The 25,500-nt window shown below is 42.3% G+C and overlaps 2 protein-coding genes across 4 annotated transcripts in view; both read right to left on the bottom strand.

The window, feature by feature from the left end:
* The window catches only part of LOC129847357 (metabotropic glutamate receptor 2-like), a 65,604-nt gene extending 56,219 nt beyond the window's left edge, over positions 1-9,385 (bottom strand). Inside the window, exon 1 of one of the 2 annotated variants that reach the window (XM_055915137.1) lies at positions 8,555-9,385. The gene's annotated coding sequence lies outside the window, so the exon portion shown is untranslated. Of the gene's footprint in view, positions 1-8,417 lie in introns of both variants that reach the window. The other variant, XM_055915129.1, reaches the window with a different exon arrangement.
* Positions 9,386-14,442: 5,057 nt separating this feature from the next.
* LOC129847373 (testis-expressed protein 264 homolog) overlaps positions 14,443-25,500 on the bottom strand; it is a 142,123-nt gene continuing 131,065 nt past the window's right edge. For both annotated transcript variants that reach the window (XM_055915149.1, XM_055915157.1), the window contains exon 4: positions 14,443-16,359. In XM_055915149.1, the coding sequence (XP_055771124.1) occupies positions 16,034-16,359 (326 nt within the window). In that variant the 3' untranslated portion in view covers positions 14,443-16,033. The remainder of the gene's footprint in view (positions 16,360-25,500) is intronic.

Raw genomic sequence — 25,500 nt, forward strand, 5'->3', positions numbered from 1 at the left:
TTTTCCCATTCTACATATGTAATATTCAACAACATATCTTTTTTTAAATGACTAGGGGTCTGTCAAGTCATATAGCAGGATAATGTGACATAATCATCGGTTTCAAAGCCAGAAGGCGACTACACAAATAGGAAATACCACTAAACATGCTGATGTAGGACGCCACAGAAGTCCCTGGTTTTATATATAGTAACCTATATTAGGGAGAAATGTCGCTCTAGCTTCTTTGCACAGGTGTATAACATGCATATATAGGGTGTGTGATGTGAGAACAGTGTGTACGGAGGACGCTGGCTGGATTCTCCAGAGTGTTTTCTCATGTCTGAGTTCTTAAGCAGCTTGCTACCGACCGCATAACTTCCCCCATGGTGAATGGCTTCCTCTGGAATATAATGTGTTTGTCTTCAACTGTGCCTGAGGGGCCATGTGACTGTTCTGGTGCGAAACTCTCTCCATCTCTCCATTTCTAATCTTCCTCGCTTTCTCTCTCTCTTTCCCTCTCTCCATCTAGTTTCCTGTTTGACCGCATGCCTCTCATTGCAGGGAAACGAGTCCACAGCTGTTTGTTGCACACGCAGGCAGGCGCACCACACACACACACAAATTGTAAAAAAAGGTATCCCTTGGGGAACGCTGTCAAAGCAAATGATGCAAATGAGACAGATTTAGCAAACACAAACACATACATTGTCATACACACACTCACAAAGAGCTGTTGAAATGTCCCTGCAGCAGTAGCTGAAGACTTATTTTCCCCTGATGGATTGAATCTAAACACTGTTTCTACTGCATAAGATTATTCCTACTTCCTGCAGCCAATTTTGCATAAATATCATGATATTTACATTGAGAAAGTACTGTAGTGGCGGATTTATAACAACCACAATGACATTGTGATTACTCATTCACAGCTTTGTTTCAGTTCTTTCTATTTTTGTCCAACTGAAACCAATGAAAACCAAGATTGCATACAAATAAATGTAACCAATAGTTGCACAGAGAGGCTGGACTGAGGGCTTGTAGGCCTGTTGTAAGGCAGGTCCTCACCAGACATCACCTGCAAAAACGTTGCCTATGGGCACAAACCCACCATCGTTGGACCAGACAAGACTGGCAAAAAGTGCTCTTCACTGACGAGTCGTGGTTTTGTCTCACTAGGGGTGATGGTCGGATTGGCATTTATCGTCGAAGGAATGAGCGTCACACCGGGGCCTGTACTCTGGAGTGGGATCGATTTGGAGGTAGAGGGTCCGTCATGGTCTGGGGCGGTGTGTCACAGCATCATCGGACTGAACTTGTTGTCATTGCAGGCAATCTCAACGCTGTGCGTTACAGGGAAGACATCCTCCTCCCTCATGTGCTACCCTTCCTGCAGGCTCATCCTGACATGACCCTCCAGCATGACAATGCCACCAGCCATACTGCTTGTTCTGTGTGTGATTTCCTGCAAGACAGGAATGTCAGTGTTCTGCCATAGCCAGCAAAGAGCCCGGATCTCAATCCCATTGAGCACATCTGGGACCTGTTGGATCGGAGAGTGAGGGCTAGGGCCATTCCCCCCAGAAATGTCCGGGAACTAGCAGGTGCCTTGGTGGGGTAACATCTCACAGCAAGAACTGGCAAATCTGGTGCAGTCCATGAGGAGGAGATGCACTGCAGTACTTAATGCAGCTGGTGGCCACACCAGATACTGACAGTTACTTTGGATTTTGACCCCCCCTTTGTTCAGGGACACATTTTTCCATTTCTGTTAGTCACATGTCTGTGGAACTTGTTCAGCTTATGTTTCAGTTGTTGAATCTTGTTATGTTCATACAAATATTTACACATGTTAAGTTTGCTGAAAATAAACGCAGTTGACAGTGAGAGGACGTTTCTTTTTTTTCTTAGTTTTTATCCCTACTAATTACTAACATGTTTCCCCAATTCAACTCAAAGGTGAACTGGTTGACCATGCTGATCCAAATTGCCCCTCCCCTCTGGTCAGTAGGGAGGCAGAGCCAGACCCTGGCTGCATCCCAAATGGCACCCTATTCCATGCATAGTGCACTACTGTTGACCAGAGCACTATGGACCCTGGTCAAAAGTAGTGCACTAGGGAATTGCCTTCCATTTGGGACACAGCCCAAGTAGAGCAGCAAGGCCCTGGGTGTGGAGCTGTGTGAGGACCCAGACCCAGTGTGGTTCCAGTAGAGATGGATGGATGGGTCCAGAGGAGGGGCAGCAGCCAGCATCATGTCACTCTCTCCTCCATCCTCCCCTGGGTTTAATTAGCCACACTACAGAGGAGGAAAGGGAGCAGTTTATTGGAGCACGATATTGAGCCAGCATCATCTGCATGAGCCACTGCCACTAGCTGCCTCTGCCAGTCAAATCCGCTCACTGAGAAAGCTAGAGATTATGAAAATGAGTCATAAAAAAGGCAGTCTGGCTTTGTACTGATTTCATTTGGATTTCTCAAAGTGTTTCCTTGTTTTGAGCGTCTGGGAGAACGCTATTGAATTGAAGTACTCTTTCATGTTATCCATCACTATGGCCATCGACCATCTCATGTTGTATACGGCTCTGTATGGCAGGATATTTACTACCTAAATTAAGTAGAGTACCATTCTCTGAAATCTAAAAATCTAAAAGTGCAGTTTTTCAGTCATTGCTGTAGATCTTCCGTGCTCGCCTGTGTTTGCGTGCGAAAGAAAGTGTGTCTATGTGTATGTGTATGTACGTGTGTGTGTATGTACGTGTGTGTGTGTGTGTGTGTGTGTGTGTGTGTGTGTGTGTGTGTGTGTGTGTGTGTGTGTGTGCGTGTGCGTGTGCGTGTGCGTGTGTGTGTGTGTGTGCGTGTGTGTGAATGCCTGCGTGTGCATACATCTGTATGTGTGTGTGTGTGTGCATATCCACTCAGAGATATATATGCTCATCTCACCAATACACATTCTCCCACTCATTAGGTAACCTCTCTATACTCTTTGTTTCCATGGAAACTTGACCGGAGACCTGAAGGGTTGGGACGAGACGGGCGAGGCCGATGAGAGGACAAGTGGACCAATCTGACCACTGAGTAACATCCTGTGGGAGCACTGGAAAAGAAGCCTGCTGTAAACTGGCCCCATCCTCTCACTCACATACATACTTCATCCACTACATCCATCAACCAATGCATGGCTCTATTTCACACTTTACTGCCAGGTATTCTATTCTACCTGTAACTTACAAATAAATCACCAGCATATCTTCAATTCACCAATACACCCTAACCGTCAATGTTATTTCTGCTCTGCAGATGCTTTAGAGGCAAAATGCCTGTGGGTTTTGTGGATGTATGTATGCTAGAAGTGACACATTGCATTTTATTTTACAGCATCTCTCTGCTGCAGCGTTTTGTGGGCTGACAGGTCTTTTTCTCCAATACCAAATGAGAGTGGGAATGTCAGGCGTTTGGCTTAGCCCCGGAGAGTCAGATAAACACGGTGAAACTGTACAGCACCTCTCCCCACAACCACTGTCTGACAGCAAAGGATAATGCGTATAATGCGATGTCTTCTTTACGGTCAACAGGCTTACAATGATTTCCCCGTCCAAAATTGTTTTTTTACACTGCTGCTACTCGCTGTTTATTATCTATGCATAGTCACTTCACCCCTACCTCTATGTACATATTACCTCAATTACCTCGACTAACCTGTACCCCCGTACATTGACTTGTTACCGGTAAGCCCTGTATATAGCCTTGTTATTGTTATTTTATTGTGTTACTTTATTTTATTTAGTAAATATTTTTTGAACTCAAATTTATTAAAACTGCATTGTTGGTTAAGGGCTTGTAAGTAAGCATTTCACGGTAAGGTAAACAATACCTGTTGTATTCAGCACGTGACATACAATTTGATTTGTATTAACTTCAAATAGCACCCAGCCTCATTTCATCCTCTCTCCTCCCATGCAGCCATCTCCCTTCTCTTCCCTCTAGTTTCTGCTTTCCGCTTCACCAGATGGCCTTTTTAATTCAAGTGTTTGGAGAGTGCCAGACTCTTACACTCTTCAAGCCAGGTGGTGTGAAGGAATGGGAAGGTTTTGGAAAGCAAGCAAGGATGGAAGAGGGGGGAGGAGAAGGAGGGAGGGCGGAGAAGAGGAAAGAGGAGGAAGAGCTTCACAAGGTGTTATTTTGTCTCCGTTTTTTCAATCACCTCCTCAGGCAGGAGTGGAGAGCTGCAGCATTAGCATGATAATAGGAAGGCAGGTAGGCTGGGGAGTGGGCATCTATATGCAGGCTGGAGCCCAGGGAAGACCAGGGAGGAGGTTCCCTGTGGAATAATTGCCTGGGAGCACAACATCGACAGGAGAGGAGAGGAGGGTGATGGGAGCCAGGCTTCCCCCAAAATCACATTTCCAGCTAACAACGAGAATGGGCCTGGGCGGAGCAAGACTGGGGAATGGTCTGCTAATGGGAAAGGGAGGGGTCATTGAGTGCTCTGAGCTCTCACATCACCCAACCCAAACAATTCATCAACCTCCTGCCCTGCAATCAGAGAACCACCTGTGGCAACCCCCTTTATGAGAAAATGACATCAGCATCTTTGAGAAACTGAACAAACTTTTTTTTAAAGCAGCAATCTTAATTTCCAATTCCCATACAACTAGATTTGAGTAATGGATTTATAAGTATGTATGACAAATATCACCCAGTTATCACAGAATAAACATGCTTAACGTCTATAAATAATTTATTGTCATGACACACGCTAACACTGGCAAGTCCACTCCACATCGTTCCAAATGTGACGCCACGCTGTGCCAAGTCTAGCCTGACAGTAATTAATCTGAACACAATGAGTGGAGAAATCACAATTTCCATCCCCCTAATCTGGCCATGGTAGTGCAATGAGAGAACTACCTTAGCAGTCAGTGGCAGCCTGACAAATATGTCTTTCATTTGGGGCTCCCCATCATATATCTCTACCTAACTCTGTGTCTAACATCTCTCTCTGTCTCTCTCTATCAACTCATTTAGTGACAGTCTGGGTAGATAGATATCGGGGGGGGGGGGTCTGACAGGAAGTGAGCTGGCAACCGGGGGGTTGGTAGTATCAAATCCTAGATGCCATTGCCCCCCGCACCTCTCCAATAGCTGTATGTGTGTATTTGTGTCTTTTGGAGGGGTTGTGTTAAAAGCAGAAGTCACATTTCGGTTGGACCTTTGTGTACAATTGACGAATAAAGTGATCGTAATCTTTAATTATAATCTTATATACCCATTCAGAACTCGCTACAGGTTTGATCATACTTGTTATAGATTGAAAACCACTTCCTTTCTCTCTTTGACAGACTGTGGACTTCAACTTGCCCAGAAAGACGTTCAACTTCAGTGCTGAAAAGTTGTATAACAAACAAAGTTTCTTCAGGAGCGTTTTCATTCATTTTTATCATGAAGTAACACTTCAACTGCAGAGGAATAACCAGTTGAATCCAGTTCCATGAATCCAGGCCTGGGAGATTGACTGGATCAATGATAACCACTGAGATTGCTGAGGCAAAAAGACAAACCCATCTCCGAAAATGAAGAGCACTGAACTTTCCAAATAAGGTCACTGATACCAAACAAATTAAGGGAAAAAGCGGTAATTGAAGTTTAAACGATAGCAGCCCAGGAAATCTGAGGCCGGTGCTGAATAACAAAGAGTGGACATATACAGCAATTAAGAAGATGTCTACCAAATCAGGCACTTACTCAATCTCACACCACCACGGTTGCTCTCCTCATCAATGAGCTGACAGTAGACCAAGAGGTCCAGACTTTTCAGCTATTAAACAAAGAATAGGTTTGGATTTGGTCATGTGTGTCTGTCATTACTAGCTTTCTCTGCCTCTCAGCTCCTCCCTTACAGTAACTCCATCCCTGGCACTCTCTGCACCTGTGTGAGAGAGGGAATCCCCTGGTACAGTACCAGATCTTCTCCCCTTCCCAGGGGCCTGATTCCACCTCACTGTGTACTACCTCATTTAAGATTCCTCGCCTCTCTGTGTTCTCTGTGTGTCCGTGAGCTCATTACAGGCAGAGCTGTGATCGGCCCAGACAGGGTGATGGAGGCATGGTGTTTATGTTTCAGGGGCTGCGTTAGGTTTTCTGTGGGTCTTTCCATTATTCATCACACACACCGTCAATGACAAGAAAGAAACAAGTGCGGACCCCCTGATCCTAAACTGAAACCTGAGACATGCTCTCATTCTGTCTTGTTATCTCTCAAATACACATTGTACTCACGTGCACAAATACATACGTCCCCAATGCAGATAGACACAAACTGTACACACAAAAACACATACATCCCCAATACAAATGATATATGTGCTGCAGGGAACACAGATTCTCACAACATAAACCAAATAACTTTCAGTGAGACAGATGCATGGCTGAACACACATTGTCCCTGGTCCTACATAGCAACCTCAGGGATCCTTGACTGTCCCCAGGCCTCTCTATTAGCTCTACAGGTATACCAGTCCAGGGACACACACAACATCTGCTGCATACTACTCTAGCTGCATTATTATGGAAGCACAAAAATGCCTGGAAGCATAACTCACACTTGAAACAATGTCCTAGGATGTGAAACAATGTCCTATGTTCAGGCATTTATTTGATCGGCAAGTGATTTTTAATCAACTAATGATGTGTGTGTGTGTGTGTGTGTGTGTGTGTGTGTGTGTGTGTGTGTGTGTGTGTGTGTGTGTGTGTGTGTGTGTGTGTGTGTGTGTGTGTGTGTGTGTGTGTGTGTGTGTGTGTGTGTGTGTGTGTGTGTGTGTGTGTGTGTGTGTGTGTGTGTGTGTGTGTATTAAAATGAGATCGGTAGCCTAAGAGGCCAAAAGGAGGTGTAAGTAATTAAGCTGTCCTGTTTGATAGGACCACAGCCATTCATCATCCTGCTTTTTAATCACAGATGACGGCTAGCTAATTAAACCCAAATGATGAATAAGAGACCCGGGTGACACGGAGATATCTTATCAGGCATTTGAGTTGTGTTAGCTACTTTGGTTTCCCCATAGAATTAGAAATTAGAATGTAATAGGATCTCTATGGTTTCCCTCTATACTGTATATCAGTTCATGCTCTAACAAAATGATAAAACAGATCTACCCATGTACATTCACACTGAAGTTGACTGGAATCTATAAATTATTTTCTATACAGTAGATCCATCCATTAGACCGTGCTCAATGGATCTGGTGAATGGTGGTGGCATACTTCAAGGTGCGGTGGCTTGACAGGTGGGTGAACTGGTGTAAGGTGCTCCCGTCCATCTATACAACACTTCATTAGTCACCTGACCTCCGTGGCCCGGTGCTGGGGACGCTTGTGTTCTTAGTGGATAAGGAGAATCTTAACACGCTGGGTGCTCAGCGATAACACTGCTCCGCCATGCTCTGAGATACTTTGAGAAGCAGCTACTCTGAAAACACCTAGGGGGATTAGCATGATTCCACCCCTCCCCCGTGTGCACACTTAGCCGTGGGCCACTGCCCACTCTGCACCACGCTGATACAGGTGAGATGGATTCCATTTGGACCTCATAAAGATATGGCTGCACAAAGAGTGGCTCGTCTCCTCCTCCTGTTCCTCTTTCTGCTCGCATCTCCAGATGCGAAGAGAAGAACATATTCCTCTTCAGCCACATCTTGAATTATTTACCCTAATCAACATCTCTGCACTCTGGGTCTGAGTGCTGCCATGGGCTCGCCATTGTTTTACAAGATCATTTGCTCAAAGAAAGACACCAAGATGCATTGCCGTTGTGATAAGGCTTCTCCCCCTTCTCCCCCTTTTAGGAAACATCATAATTTGATCAACTGTATGATCTATGGGAAATGCAACTTGATTTTGAGTCACATCAATTATCATTAAATATCAGATGAAATAAAATAAAAGCATTATAGACATAGATGTTGAATGATGGAAACACAGTCAAATATATCATGGTTGAGGAGTCCCTTTTGGATTATCTCATGTATTAGTGTCTCTACTAAATTTGCTCAAAGATCTAAACAGATAAAGATTATTAGGATGGTGGTATGATCTCATTTGTTTACTATTACAACCAAGTAACCCTATTCTATAGTAATTGCATTCACAAAAAAAATCCTTAATGTATTTAACCTGTCAATCAAACAAATGATGTACAAATAATTCTAGACATTAAGAGAGGTGTGTCAAAACGAAGTAGGAATAGAATGGGATTAGCCTGATACACTAATCCAGTAGTTTGTATATTGTCATTATCAATCATTATCTCTTCTATGTCTGTAACAAAGCTTTGTTGCATTGATACAGTCGTACAAATACATCCACATGGTCGTAATCCTGCATACAGAATGCACGCTGCTGTTGCTGGGTACAAATGTACACAAATAACAAAAGCTCTTACCTGTCAAATAAATCTCACTTCAAAGCGATTCCAAGTCGGATAGGTTACACAGATTAGGTCGTGCACTTCATATCCTTGGTGAAGCTTTTGATAAATCTCGTGTTATTCTGCTGAATAAACAATTGGTGGATACTCACGATGAAGGAAGGCAGGACTTGGACCGAGAGTGAATGAAGTTTTCGCGCCTCAGAGCTGCGGCGCGCTTGAGTAAGTGTCCTTGGTGCTGAAAAAGATTCGGACGAGCGCGCGGATTCCTTGAGATTTTATCCCGTGGCCAGGGTTAAAAAGTCCACATTTTACATACCTCAGGCACTAATTTAACAAAATACTTACTTCATATTATTAACAGCGCGTCGACCTTCTAAACGCGGCTGTGCAACAGATCTATTTGATAACAATTGAGATAGCGCAGTTATCAATTAGCCTGCCTGGAGATGAGAAGACTGTTGAAAAAAATGTTTTTCCGGGTGCCCGAGATTTTTTGGTGTCAAATCATTATTTCCCATGCATATCCTTGTTTTACAAAACACAGAAGTCCACAGGCCATCATGTGAACTGATCTGTCATATTGACACCCAGAAGAGGACAGACCGAACGCTTGTGGATGATAGTGACTCCAAATAGGTGTGTCTGTGGGCTAACCAGCCTGCATGTTGTGAACGACCACCCTGCAAACAATACAGGTACAACTGATTGATTTTGATCAGTGCATTAAGAAATTGGCCACAGTCTTTCTCACATGTTTAAGATGAACTGTTATAATTTATAATAGACTAATGGTAGCAAATTCAAAGTAATAGTCTATTAATATTAATACAGTAATAAGAATAAGAAGACAAACTTCTCTATTATCCTAATTCTCTATTATCCTTTTCTGTTTTTGAGAGCTGTTGATTAGGTTGCACTGAGCGTGTAAATGTGGAGAAGCTCAGGGAATCGTCTTGATTTTGTTTAATCGGGCAAGCACAACCTGTAACAGCAGCTCTTTGGCTACTGCTTAGATGCATTGCCGCGAGGTCTATATATGTTATATTTCCAGTCCACACACAAGTTCTGACATGGCAGCGCAGCCGAGTGAGAGCGCTAGGTGGCTCCCAGGTGGTAACCCTGTGCGTGCTGGACGTGGACTCGAGATCACCACTGCCAAAACCAACATCACACGGTCATGGAGGGTCTATTAACTGATTTAGTATGCGACGTCAACCATATCCACACTTCCGCTGGAATAGGATTAATAATTAACAACATAGGGAAGGCCATATCTCCATGTCCTCAAAACACTAAATATACCCCATGTGGGTTTCACTATTAATTACATCAGTTGTCAAAGCAGTGTTACCCCATCTTCAGTATGTAGCCTGCTCTTCTAACTTGCCTTTGGAGAACAGGTGGGGTGCCAGATAAATCATTGTGATCTGTCAGCCATCACAGTAGGAAAATTGAAAAAGCAAATCGGCATGTGGTAGGCCTACACATATTCATTCAATGGATCAGACATATAACGAGTAAGACTAATGGCTCAATCTGGGATTCAAACAACAACAAAGGGAACCCAGACACGTTTTTGGTAAACATCATTGCTATCTCCCTAGCCCACCCGGACGGTGCCCAGAGACCTGGTGGGTGAATAGCCGACTTAAGATTCAAATTCAAATACCCCACACTCCGACACCATGAAAAGGAAAATATTTAGGGCCTTTAGCCTGCCTCTCTGGAATATTTCACCCCTGAAATTCGAAAAAATATTCTAAATGAGTCGCAGATGTTTGGTGATTACACGCATGCTTAGAGCGCCAATCCATGTGGAAGAGAATCCACCTCGATGCGCCTAGTGATTGGAGCGGGACCGGAGGGTTGAAAATGCGTCCCACAAAGGACCATGGGAAGCGGAGTGATCCAAACGAGGCCCCGGAATATAAAAGGCCGAGTGTAATATCGAGAAGTCACGGTTTCATAGTGATTTAATTAAACTACATTACCAAAAGTATGTGGACACCTGCTTGTCAAACATCTCATTCCAAAATCATGGGCATTAATATTGAGTTGGTCCACCATTTGCTTCTATAACAGCCTCCACTCTTCTGGGAAGGATTTCCACTAGATGTTGGAACATTGCTGCGGGAACTTGCTTCCATTCAGCCACACGAGCATTAGTGAGGTCCTTCACTAATGTTGGGCGATTAGGCCTGGCTCGCAGTCAGCGTTCCAATTCATCCCAATGGTGTTCGATGGGGTTGGGGTCAGGACTCTGTGCAGGCCAGTCAAGTTCTTCCACACTGACCTCAACAAACCACTTTTGTATGGACCTCGCTTCGTGCATGAGGGCATTGTCATGCTGAAACAAGAAAGGGCCTTCCCCAAACTGTTGCCACAAAATTGGAAGCACAGAATCGTCTAGAGTGTAAATGTATACTGTAGCGTTAAGATTTCCCTTCACTGGAACTAAGGGGCCTAGCACGAACCATGAAAAACAGCCACAGACCATTATTCATCCACCAAACTATAGTTGGCACTATGCATTTGGGGAAGGTAGCGTTCTGGCATCTGCCAAACCTAGATTCGTCTGTCTGACTGCCAGAGAACGCGTTTCCACTGCTCCATAGGCAGCGAGCTTCACACTACTCCAGCTGACACTTGGCATTGCACAAGGCGATTTTAGGCTTGTGTGTGCCTGCTCGGCCATGGAAACCCATTTCATGAAGCTCTTGACAAACAGTTATTGTGCTGACTTTTCCAGAGGCAGTTTGGAACTCGATAGTGAGTGGTACGCCGTACCGATAAAACGTGAGCATATCACAATTAATACAACATGCCCCAAAAAACGATAGACTATTACACCATTATTTAACATTACTGCTTATCAGCCGCATGAACAATTAGCCAATTGCCTGGAACCGGCTGGTATACGCTCCAAAATGTTTTGAGGTTTGAGGAGAAGACTTATATTTTGTCTAGGCGCAGATGAGTGGCTGAGACGCCGTGGACAAGGCGGAGATGAGTGGCCGAGACGGAGGCGCGCTTGGACAACAGTGGTTGCATCAATTCAGGCTACAAAAGTAGGCCCATTGACAATCGCAGAATGTCATTATAATACACGTAGGTGTTTTGTAACATATGTCTCTTTCCTGTCATCAAATTGTGTGTGCACTGTTGGGGTTTGGAAGCTGCAATTATTTTGTGAGTGGACGAATGTGCGCGTAGCCTACAGGATCCCCTTTGTTAAGTGATTGTTTGACAATCAGATGAAAACATAATGACTGGTTGTGTTAATGCCATTTTAAAAGGCATATGAGGCGTGTCCATAAGGCTAGGGGACGCTTTCCCGAAAGTAAATTGAATTACATTGCCAAAATGATATACCCTAATTAGCTTACCCCTGTCTATACAAAAATACATAAATTCATTTTAAAAAAATTGGCTACTACACCAGGAAGCATGATTGGCCACAAAATAACATAAGCTTTTTTTTTAAACTGTGGATTGTTTTAAATTGCATAGCCTACAGAAATGGCCGCAATTTGGGCAGCGCGAGCTTCAAATACCAAATAGATGATTGTTGAGTTGCGACTGTCAGTGAAAAGCAGAGACCCAGCCAGGCATATCGCAATAGTAAAAATACAATAGCGGAAAAGCTGTTTGGAAAGCAAATGGCTATTGCTGTAAAGAGATTACATTGAAAAGACTACAATCTGTCTTTTAGTCATCAAAATTATTAACTTAATTGAACGAACTGTAGCCTACAGTATCTTATTGGCACCAGCGGAGAACATCGGTGAGTGTGCATATTCACTGTCTTTGTTATTGGGTCAGTCCCACTTTTGTTTGTTCTTGGTCAATAATTTCCTTCTCCAGCTTAGATGAATATCATATTGTATTTGTGTCTCCCCTTTTCGTAGACGAATTATATAGATAAGAAAACATAGTTTTTATTGATCTGTTAGTCAGTGTCAGCAGAGTAGGCTACACTGTAGTGTTTGTAGTATAATAAAAAATGACTGCGCACAATTGAGTGTCCCATACACGTAAGACATGAAATCTACTTTGACCCCTGGAAAGGTGGCATCTATGATGGTGCCACGTTGAAAGTCACTTGAGCTCTTCAGTAAGGCCATTCTACTGCCAATGTTTGTCTATGGAGATTGCGTGGCTGTGTGCTCGATTTTATACACCTGTCAGAAACGGGTGTGGCTGAAATAGCCGAACACACTAATTTGAAAGAGTGTCCACATACTTTTGTATATATAGTGTATTAAATCATTGATACCAGTATTGCACACCGCTCTTTCAGAAATGCTTTGCATATCACGGATGAAGGGAGTTGACAGTGTGGAAACCCACTATCTGGAAACAACTGAATAAATCAAACAACCGTCTATGAGTGATGAATGGATTGAAGAACAGACTTGAACAGGGTTATATTGATGGATACACTGTAGGACACACCCTGGTTGAATGCATAGGCTACTGATAAAGTAGTTGAATGTGACATCAATGATTGTCTGTAAATGAGGACATTAATCAATAGTGATTGGCCAAGAAGGTCTGCAGCAGATTAACCATCTTGGAGAAATTAACAGCATCATTTTTTTTATGGCCATGTAAAAGCTCTATTAAATGCTCAGAGAAAATTTAGCCAGGCAACAAATGTTCGCACAAAGTCAATATTACTAGCAGTGAATGTCCATAACATTAGTCCCTCACCACAGACTCAAAGTGTCCTATAGATAGATTTTGAATGTTCCAATTTCGGAGAATCATTACAGTTGGAAAGGGCTTTAAGATAAGTATAAGCCAATTAATGTCAATCATTTCATTGTTAAATTGAAATCCCACTCAATACAGTAAGATCTACATTTCATAGAGACAAAGGGCCAAGACGTGTAGCACTCTGCCAACTTTGCTGCCTCTTCCCTCATTGTTGTGAACTGAAATGGGTATTCAGACATAAAATGACCTGAGAAGCACTTACCATGTGCAGATACAGGGTTGGGTAGGTTACTTTCTAAATGTAATCCGGTAAAGTTCCCTCTCCAAAATTGAAATCAGCAATGTCATTTTTAGATTACCCAAACTCAGGATCCATCAAACGCATTTGGAGTGTCATTATAATGGTCTCTGACTTGTGGTCAGACTCGCTCAGGTGGAAAAAACTTCAACTTGCGCCTTTTTTCAATGCTGAATTGAATGTCATTGTGAAAACAGAAAGGTGTCAATGTATTTTTTTCCACAAACATCCTTTCTGAATTTAAAAGTAATCAAAGTAGTAATCATCTAGTTTTTCAAAAGTAGATGTAATCTGATTACAATATTGTTGCTTGTAATGTAACAGGTTAGTTACAACATTTTTGTAATCAGATTACATGTAAACTGAATATATGTAATCAATTACTCCACCAACCCTGTGGAGTTGTAAATGTAGTTTTCCCAATACTGGTATGAGGAGAGGCACTGGGATTATAGGTAACACAATGAACACTTTCTGACCATTGTACATACATATTGAAAAGTATGCTCTTCACACACATATTGTGCATATTGATTTACTCTGTCATAAACATCTATTACTTCAAGAGAGTGCTGAGACAAATGGCTCTTTCACAAAGGGTGAATGTGGCTCAAGTTGTATTGCAGATGCATTTTACCAGAGATGCCCTTTCTTCACATACTGTCCCGCTTTCATGTAGCTTTTTGAAATCTATTCACCAGGCCTTTCTCTGAGCCTCCTTTAGTAAAGAGAATTGTCGTCTAATAAAGACAAGTTTGAGTGGTCATGAAAGCTGGTTGCATGAAAGAAAGTGGTTGTTAAGTTAGTAGGTACTTTGGGTCCATCTATAATTTCCTCATATAATACCCCTCCCTACCTAAGTGAGGCAAGCTCTTCTTCATAAAAGAGAGACTTTCATCAATAAAAAGGCCACAGAGGATTCATTTTCTGCGCTGTAGAGTAAGCAATAAGGACAGAGCAATATACTTTCACCAGCTGAATACTACACGGGTTTACCACAATATGCGTACAATATCAAAACAGTATTAGTTTTCTGTATTGATATTTTATACAGAACATTTTTACAATTGCATATCCTCTAGGTTAACATTTCCAATTAAACATGTTTATTCCAGACAGAAAGACACCTCCATGGCATTGTACATTATCTTGTCTTGTGTCTCAAAGCACAAGACAAGAGATCCAACAGAAGAACATGTGACAAAAACAAATGGCGTGAGCCCCATGCCTATTTCATAGGATTATCAACATGACATACAGGAAGTTGTTATAATACTTAAAAGAAGTGGAACATTGTATCCCGGATTCAAGTCAAAGACTAAAGATTCTAATGGTACACATGACAGACCAGAGTAGTTGAACAAGTTTCTAGACACAAGCATTTCGCTACACTCGCATTAACATCTGCTAACCATGTGTATGTGACCAATAACATTTTATTTGATTCAGACTGGAAACACCTAGGCCAAAGTAATAGAACAGATCATCTGAAAGGTGAAGATTTCAAATCTTTTCTTTTGATTGGCTGTATTGTTAAACTGTTAGATAACATAGGTCTACCAGATGAATAAAAACACAGTACTTTCAGACTGTTTCCATCTCAGAGTTGAATTGTAAATCCTAGCCCTTGATGACTTTATGAGTCTGAACTGACTTTCACCTAAACCCCCTCTTCTTGCAGTTCTATGGATTAGTCTACACCACTCGGTTTAAGCCCTGCCCCAGTTCTCAGAGTTTCCCAGGTGTCAAACCTATTTCAAATTGAGGGCAAAAGCTAAATGACCTTGTAAGGTTGTTATTCATGTAAAAATGAATAAGGCACATATTGCTTTCGATACCCTCTTGTACAGTACATGCTCTGGATTTTCTGGTCACTAAATAGTGGGAAATGGCATCATAACAGTATTCTGGAAACATTGTAATCCATTGCAAGTAGGTAGCATCTCAATTGTCCCGATATGTTGTTAGATGCAATTACAAATCATTCACAACTAAATGCCTTTGATTCCTTCATATGTTTGTTAATCTTACACTATATATTCAATTATATATAATTGTTGTCCATCTTATATAAAATGTGTGTCTACTATGATGAGAGATGATTAAATCTATTGTACACAATGTTTTTAACATTTAAATATTTAAATCAAAAGAAAGATTGACTTTCATCAGTCCCACAAGTATATTGTAACAATATTTCTCTCCACTCAGAGTGTATCATTTTCTACTGGTGAATGTATCATATCCTACAATAGTTATATCTGTTTAGTATTGATAAACCCTTTTTTAAATTAAGAAATCTTTTTTAAAAAAAGGAAGAACTGTTGTTATTGATATGTTTTACAAAAAATAAAGAGTTTTGTTATAATCTCTCAACAAATAAATTACCGTCTTAGGTACAGAAAAGTACAGAGGTCCAGAAATAGATGGCATGTCTGTCATGATAAATTGTATGGCTACGAACAAAAGTTGGCATACAAGACAACTAAGATTCGCTGAAGAAATCTCTCTACCACCCCGGAATAATAGACCCAGAGGAGTTACCTCCATCCATCCCTTTATCACCCAGTCTTCTACTCCTCTCCATCCCCCATATGCTAGCGACAGCCTCTCATGGGGCTTCCTTGGCTCCTTCCTCCACCGTGAGGCCTTCCTCCTCCCTCCCCAACTCTCTCTCCAGCTCCTCCACCATCTCCTCCACCAAGTCCAGTTCCTCAAAGGAAGAGCCGCTGCCCACTGACTCGCTGGAGCCCCTGTCCCTGTGCTCCGTGTCGTCGATGGGCTCCTTGTGTTCCTCGGCCTGCCCCCGCTCGTCCCCGTCCCCCTGGTCCCTGTGGGGCAGTGAAGGGGGCAGTGAGGGGGCCGGAGACGTCTCTGTGTTCTCTGACTGGACATGGCCGCTCATAGTGCTGCTGACATCACTGTGGGTCATTGCACCTGCAACCACAGGAAGAGAGGTACGAAGTGACACGGTGAATTGAAGTCGTTTTCAAGAGTGAGAGAAAGGCTAGAGAGGGAGAGAGGGAGGGAGAAAGAGTGTGTAGACAGAGGCACAGTCTTGGCATCCTGACAAGATACTGTCCTTAATCTATGTGGTTGGAATCCTTCCAGCTGCAAGCTAAATAATTACACCAACAACTATAAAAAGAGGAACAGACAAAAGATACAATTAGAGAAAGAAAGCTACAAGTACAAACTTTACCCTGTACATTTAATCAATAAGGCCTGAGGGGTGTAGTATATTGGCCATTATAAATCAGGTAGTCTGGCTCCTGGATGCTGATTGACTGAAAGCAGTGGTATATCGTACATTATAAACTGGGTGGTTATGTTGGTAACCAGATTATAATAGCAATAAGGCACCTCAGGGGTTTGTGATACTGAAAATGGCCAATATACCGCAGCTAAGGTCTGTATCCAGGCACTCTGTGTACTGTCGTGCTTAAGAAGAGCCCTTAGGCGGGATATTTTTAATCAATACGGCCCGAGGTGGTGTGGTATATGGCCAATATACCACGGCTAAGGGCTGTTCGTAGGCACAATGCAACCCAAACTACCCCGTTTATAATTAGACATAGACTTGATATATTCCCGCGTCACTCAACAGCTCACATATAGTAGGAGGTAACTAGCACCATTACAAACAGATATTTCATTAGTGTTAATGGCAGATCTGTAATTTTAGTACATTTTTAATAGAGGCTGACAAAATTGGGCCAGTTTAAATGTGGGCAGCAACAGACAACAATAACAGCATTCTCACTCACTCACTCACTCACTTCCTTCCTTCCTTCCGGTTGGATGGACTATGAATGAATGAGTATATGCAAGACTGCAATGCAGATCTCACCTCTGAGAAGCATAGAGGATCTCAGTGAGTGAGGGAATCTTTGATATGCTGATGTGCCGCTGTAACCCAGTTCTGTGCATGGATACTGTGTGTGTGTGTGTGTGTGTGTGTGTGTGTGTGTGTGTGTGTGTGTGTGTGTGTGTGTGTGTGTGTGTGTGTGTGTGTGTGTGTGTGTGTGTGTGTGTCTGTGTGTCTGTGTGTCTCTTGGGCCAGCTCCTTTATTCACAAACCCAGTCACTGAGATGTGCTCCTCTTCTGGTATTTAAGGGGAGCAACTCATAGTAATATGTTATTATGGGTTATTACAATCACATCACCCTCATTCTTTATGGGCTATTACAGCAGGATCCTATTCCTCTCTCCCCACCTATTAAGCATTGGTAAGACTGATATCATTGGTCAAAAGGCCCATTCCTACACAGTCAACCACACAGCAATATCAGTCAAATTATATCTAATGATGCCATACCGCCTGGTTACTCATTTAGTATTTCTCCAACTCACTCCTTTACTGGACGGGAAATGGCCGTGGTTTCTGCTGTCTGGTACAGGAAATAAATAATAAGTGCATTCATCACCAGGATGGACCATTAGTGTAATGCTACAGAGATAACATGATGAACTGGCCAATAATGCTTTCATAATAATTAAGATGTGCCAAACGCTGAGCCTGATTCGCCTATGCTCGCTAGTCCCTTCTGATGGATGAATATCCACCAGCGTCTAGTCATGATATCCTCCTAAGCTTGTTATGATCCAAGTGGTTTGTGTGAATGTATTTGCGGGCGTGTGAATGTGCGTGTGCGTGTGCACGTGCGTGTGTAGGTCTAACGGCCCTGGAATGGAGATTAATGAATAATCTTGATCTCTTTCATGGCGAAAAGCTAGTCTGACCTCTGCCATTTCCCCGTCTGTATCGTTTTGGGGCCGGAGAGATGAGTCCCTGCCTATCATGCTCTCGCTGAAAATTAGCACTGGCGTCTCAATTAGGCCCCAGCTCTGTGGTCATTGTGCAGAAATGGATCGGCTGAAAATAGACACAATTATGTGAGACCTTTTGAGCATTGATTAATGTAAGAAAGAGACACAACAAACAGCACGCCTCAAATCTCCCCTCCTAAACCATGTCCAAATGTCACTCACACCCAGTGAAGCAGGAGCAGGGCGGCAGGCTTGCTATTCTTCCTCGTGTCTACAGGAAAACAACGCCTCCAGTGAGGAGTCGGCAAAACCAATCAGTCACCTGTATCTCAATCATGTGATCTCTTCATGTAAAAACATACATCTAAAGCATGTCCATCATCCTACTGTGACAGGTATGTGATATAGGAGGGCATCCCAGGTTACATAGTCACCAACAGGGAATCACTGACACACACATAGATAATCTTACTGCCCATTCATGTTGATGATGAACCGAAGAAAAGGTTCTCAATTGAAAGGCAATCATTGTTATATTCCATTCTATTCTATCTTCCAACAGCCTTGGAGAAGTTAATTCATTAAGGAAAGACGGGAGATGAATCAACTGTCAGCGTCCCAGAAGGATAACAGAACATCCTGGGCCAGCCTCTCATTACCTTTGACATTTTAGTCATTTAACAGACGCTCTAATCTAGAGCGACTTACAATTAGTGCATTCATCTTAAGATAGCTAGGTGAGACAACCACAAATCACAGTCGTAGTAAGTACACTTTTCCCTCAAAAAAGCAGTTATCAGAAAAGTCTACATAGAGCTATGACGACATAGAACTCTATTCCACATCAGGTAACTGATGCGAGCAGAAGAATCCCATTTTAAAAAACAGATAAAAAGACAACGGCGGGGACTGTGAAGAAACACAAACATACTGTAGGCACAGACACACACATGGTAACAGACACACACGTATAGGGCTGTTGCAGTGTCCGTATTACCGCCACACCAGCGGACATGAGTCATGAAGGCAGTCAAATCACATTTTATTGGTCACATGCACGTGTTTAGCAGATGTTATTGCGGGTGTAGCGAAATGCTTGTGTTTCTAGCTCCAACAGTGCAGTAATATCTAACTAGTAGTATCTAACAATTTCACTACAATACACACAATAAACACAAATCGAAAGAAAATGAATGGAATTAAGAACATATAAATATTTGGACGAGCAATGACAGAGCGGCATAGACTAAGATAATGTAGAATATAATACAGTATATACAGCTGAAGTCGGAAGTTTACATACACTTAGGTTGGAGTCACTAGAACTTGTTTTTCAACCACTACACACATTTCTTGTCAACAAACTATGGTTTTGGCAAGTCGGTTAGGACATCTATTTTGTGCATGGCACAAGTCCTTTTTCCAACAATTGTTTAAAAGACAGATTATTTCACTCATAATTCACTATCACAATTCCAGTGGGTCAGAAGTTGACACTAAGTTGACTGTGCCGGAAGTTTACATACACCTTAGCCAAAAACATTTAAACTCAGCTTTACACAATTCCTGACATTTAATCCAAGTAAAAATTCCCTGTTTCAGGTCAGTAAGGATTACCACTTTATTATAAGAATGTAAAATGTCAGAATAATAGGAGAGAGAATTATTTATTTCAGCTTTTATTTCTTTCATCACATTCCCAGTGGGTCAGAAGTTAACATACACTCAATTAGTATTTGGTAGCATTGCCTTTAAATTGTTTAACTTGGGTTAAACGTTTTGGGTAGCCTTCCACAAGCTTCCCACAATAAATTGGGTGAATTTTGGCCCATTCCTCCTGACAGAGCTGGTGTAACTGAGTCAGGTTTGTAGGCCTCCTTGCTCACACATGCTTTTTCAGTTCTGCCCACTAATTTTCTATGGGATTGAGTTCAGGGCTTTGTGATGGCCACTCCAATACCTTAAATTTGTTGTCCTTAAGCCATTTTGCCACAACTATGCTTGGGGTCATTGTTAATTTGGAAGACCCATTTGCGACCAAGCTTTAACTTCCTGACTGATGTCTTGAGATGTTGCTTCAATATATATCCACATAATTTTCCTACCTCATGATGCAATCTATTTTGTGAAGTGCACCAGTCCCTCCTGCAGCAAAGCACCCCCACAACATGATGCTGCTACCCCCGTGCTTCATGGTTGGGATGGTGTAATTCGGCTTGCAAGCCCCTTTGTCCTCCAAACATAACGATGGTCATTATGGCCAAACAGTTATATTTTTGTCTCATCAGACCAGAGGACATTTCTCCAAAAAGTACGATCCATGTGCAGTTGCAAACCGTAGTCTGCCTTTTTAATGGGGGTTTTGGAGCAGTGGCTTCTTCCATGCTGAGCGGCCTTTCAGGTTGTGTCGATATAGGACTCGTTTTACTGTGGATATAGATACTTTTGTACCTGTTTCCTCCAGCATCTTCACAAGGTCCTTTACTGTTGTTCTGGGATTGATTTGCACTTTTCGCACCAAAGTACGTTCATCTCTCGGAGACAGAAGAAGATGAATGTGGTACCCTCAGGCGTTTGGAAATAGCTCCCAGGGATGAACCAGACTTGTGGAGGTCTACCATTTGTTTTCTGATGTATTGGCTGATTTGTTTTGATTTTCCCATGATGTCAAGCAAAGAGGCACTGAGTTTGAGCGTAGGCCTTGAAAAACATCCACAGGTACACCTCCAATTGCCTCAAACAATGTCAATTAGCCTATTAGAAGCTTCTAAAGTCATGACATAATTTTCTGGAATTTTCTAAGCTGTTTAAAGGCACAGTCAACTTAGTGTATGTAAACTTCTGACCCACTGGAATTGTGATACAGTGAATTATAAGTGAAATAATCTGTCTGTAAAAATGTAAAAATGACTTGTGTCATGCACAAAGTAGATGTCCTAACCGACTTGCCAAAACTATAGTTTGTTAACAAGAAATGTGTGGAGTGGTTAAAAAACACGTTTAATTGACTCCATCCTAAGTGTATGTAAACTTCTGACTTCAACTGTACATCTGAGATGAGTAGTGCAAGATATGTTAACAAGAAATGTGTGGAGTGGTTAAAAAACACGTTTAATTGACTCCATCCTAAGTGTATGTAAACTTCCGACTTCAACTGTACATCTGAGATGAGTAGTGCAAGATATGTAAACAACATTATTATAATGGCATTATTAAAGTGACTAGTGATCCTTTTGTTAGAGTGGCCAATGATTTCAAGTCTGTATGGAGGCAGCAGCCTCTCTGTGTTAGTGATGGCTGTTTAACAGTTTGATGGCCTGGAGATAGAAGCTATTTTTCAGTCTCTCGGTTCCAGCTTTGATGCACCTGTACTGACCTCGCCTTCTGGATGGTAGTGGGGTGAACAGGCAGTGGCTCGGGTGGTTGATTTCCATGATGATCTTTTTGGCTTTCCTGTGACATCGGGTGCTGTAGGTGTCCTGGAGGGCAGGTAGTTTGCCCCCAGTGATGCATTGTGCAGACCGCACCACCCTCTGGAGAGCCCTGCGGTTGTGGGAGGTGTAGTTGCCATACCAGGCGGTGATATAGCCCGACAGGATGCTCTTAATTGTGCATCTGTAGAAGTTTGAGGGTTTTGGATGACAGGCCAAATTTCTTCAGCATCCTGAGGTTGAAGAGGCGCTGTTGCGCCTTCTTCACCACACTGTCTGTGAGGATGGACCATTTCAGTTTGCCCGTGATGTGTACGCTGAGGAACTTGAAACTATCTACCTCCACAACTGTCCTGTCGATTTGGATAGGGGCGTGCTCCCTCTGCTGTTTCCTGAAGTCCACAACCGTCTCCTTTGTTGACGTTGCGTGAGAGATTGTTTTTCTGACACCACACTCCAAGTGCCCTCACCTCCTCCCTATAGGCTGTCTCATCATTGTTGGTGATCAAGCCTACTACTGTTGTGTCGTCTGCAATCTTGATGATTAAGTTGGAGGCGTGCGTATTCACGCAGTCATGGGTGAACAGGGAGTACAGTAGGGGGCTGAGCACGCACCCTTGTGAGTCCCCGGTGTTGAGGATCAGCGAAGTGGAGGTGTTGTTTCCTACCTTCACCAACTGGGGGCGGCCAGTCAGGAAGTCCTGGACCCAGTTGCACAGGGCGGGATTCAGACCCAGGGCCTCGAGCTTAACTTCTTATGGCTGCAGGGGCAGTATTGAGTAGCTTGGATGAAAGGTGCACAGAGGTGCCCATAGTAAACTGCCTGCTCCTCAGTCCCAGTTGCTAATATATGCATATTATTATTCGTATTGGATAGAAAACACTGAAGTTTCTAAAACTGTTTGAATGATGTCTGTGAGTATAACAGAACTCATATGGCAGGCAAAAACCTGAGAAAAAGCCAAACAGGAAGTGGGAATTCTGAGGTTGGTCGATTTTCAACCAAGACCCTATTGAATACACAGTGGGATATGGATGAGTTTGCACTTCCTACGGCTTCCACTAGATGTCAACAGTCTGTAGAACCTTGTCTGATGCCTCTACTGTGAAGTGGGGCCGAAGGAGACAGGAATTAGTCAGGTCTATCATGACCTGACCATGCTCTGACCATGTGCGTTCACATGAGAGGCAGCTCTGTTCCATCGCACATCTGAAGTCAATGTAATTCTCCGGTTGGAACGTTACTGAAGATTTATGTTAAAAACATTCTAAAGATTGATTCAATACATCGTTTGACATGTTTCTACTGACTGTTACGGAACTTTGACATTTCGTCTGCTTTTAGTGAACGCGCATCCTGACTTTGGATTTGTTTACCAAACACGCTAACAAAAATAGCTATTTGGACATAAATGATGGACATTACCGAACAAAACAAACAAGTGGGAGTCCTGGGAGTGCATTCCGACAAAGATCAGCAAAGGTAAGTGAAGATTTATAATGCTTTTTATGAGTTTTGTTGACTGCACAATTTGGCAGGTAACTGTATGGCTTCCTTTTGTGGCTGAACGCTGTTCTCAGATTATTGAATTTTGTGCTTTTGCCGCAAAGCTTTTGAAATCTGACACAGCGGTTGCAATAAGAACAAGTGTATCTTTAATTCTATGTAAAACATGTATCTTTCATCAAAGTTTATGATGCGTATTTATGTTATTTGACGTGGCTCTCTGCAATTTCTCCGGATATTTTGGAGGCATTTCTGAACATGGCGCCAATGTAAACTGAGGTTTTTGGATATAAATATGAACTTTATCGAACAAAACATATATGTATTGTGTAACATGAAGTCCTATGAGTGTCATCTGATGAAGATCATCAAAGGGTAGTGATTCATTTTATCTCTATTTCTGCTTTTTGTGACTCCTGTCTTTGGCTAGAAAAATGACTGTGTTTGTCTGTGATTTTGCGGTGACCTAACATAATAGTTTGTGGTGCTTTCCCTGTAAAGCATATTTGAAATCGGACACTTTGGTGGGATTAACAACAAGATTACCTTTAAATGGTATAAGATACATGTATGTTTGAGGAATTGAGATTTCTGTTGTTTGAATTTGGCGCCCTGCACTTTCACTGGCTGTTGTCATATCATCCCGTTAACAGGATTGCAGCCATAAGAAGTTAATGATGAGCTTGTAGGGTACTATGGTGTTGAATGATGAGCTTGGATGGTACTATGGTGTTGACTATGAGCTGTAGTCAATGAACAGCATTCTTACATATGTATTCCTCTTGTCCAGATGGGATAGGGCAGTGTGATGGCATCGTCTGTGGATCATTTGGGGTGGTAAGCAAATTGAAGTGGGTCTAGGGCATTGGTGCACAGGACGTCGATCGAGGTCGATCGGTCGATTGCGAACTTCTTTCTAGTAGACCGCATAAAAGTTTTCAAAATGTATGCACAAAAAAAATATTTTTGGGCAATTCACAGCGTTACCATTGAGTCTGCTTAAAGATAGAGGTCCACAGCTCTGAAGCACCGTATGCTTTTCTTACAGGTTAGCTTCTTTCTCGAATATTAGTGTACAGCCAAAATATTTTTAAAAACTGCTTGATTGACATTAAATTGGACCAACCCGCAGAACTATAGTTGCTACATTTGTTTTACAAACTCTCCCTACCATAGCAACCATCTGCAGTTAGTACGTTTACATTTCCATGCTTGCGAGACCTGTAACAGAATATTCTTTATTGTTCCAGTGGTAGTTGTTTTTTTACTATGAAGTTGCGGTTACGTGTTTAATATGAGTGCTGGACCAAGCAGCAAGAAACTGAAAATCTACCACTTTCCACCACAACAAATTCAAAATGTGTGTCTGATCTGCCATTCAAACATTCTTGCTAAGAAAGGAAATGTTGAGAGGCATTTCAAAACTGTTCACAAGAAATATGAAAGTGACTTTCCAGCTAAAAGTGAACTACGTAAGAGAAAAGTAAAAGAGTTCAGTCTCAACTAGCTGAACAACAATCGATCTTTACAAGGCCCAGCTCAAAATTGCATACTAGCAAAGCACAAGAAACCGTTCCAGGGTGGAGAAATGGTAAAAGAGGCCTTTTTAGAGGCAGCAGAATCATTGCTTGATGATTTCAAAAATAAATCAGAAATAATTTCCGCTATTAAGGATATTCAGCTATCCAGAAATACTGTTACACGGCGCTGTGAAATGGTGGATGAGGATTTGAGGGAGCATCTTAAAAAATACATAAATGAGTGAGTGTTCTTTCACTTTAATTTGATGAGTCGGCAGACGTGATCGACACATCTCAGTTTTGCATTTTCATCAGAATGGTTTTTGAAGATATGACTGCCAAAGAGGAACTGCTCAAAATCATATAGTTGAAAGGAAAAACTCAACAGGAGGACATTTTTGTGACATTCAAGGACTTTATTAATAGCACTCAGTTACCCATTTACAAACCTGTGTAATGGAGCACCAGCCATGACTGGCCGCATCGAAGGGTTCATCAAGTCAAAATACCGGTCCACTCTAAGCGATGATCACCTGGACACATGCTTGAGGCTAGCAATCAGTAGCTACAACCCAGACTATGCAAAGCTTGCTGACAGCATCATCCAATCAATAAGGTGAAATGTTATTTAATATTGGCGGGGGCAGAGGAGGGGGTAGACCGCGTTAGGAAGAGGGTGGAAAAAGTAGATCCTATGTAACTAAAGTCTGGGCACCCCTGGTCTAGGGTGTCAGGTAAGGTAGAGGTGATATGATCCTTGACTAGTCTCTCAAAACACTTCATGACAACAGAAGTGAGTCCTACGTGGCGATAGTCATTTAGTTCATTTACCTTTTGCTTTCTTGGGTA

The sequence above is a fragment of the Salvelinus fontinalis genome, chromosome 3 (assembly GCF_029448725.1).
Source record: "Salvelinus fontinalis isolate EN_2023a chromosome 3, ASM2944872v1, whole genome shotgun sequence".
Classification (NCBI taxonomy): domain Eukaryota; kingdom Metazoa; phylum Chordata; class Actinopteri; order Salmoniformes; family Salmonidae; genus Salvelinus; species Salvelinus fontinalis.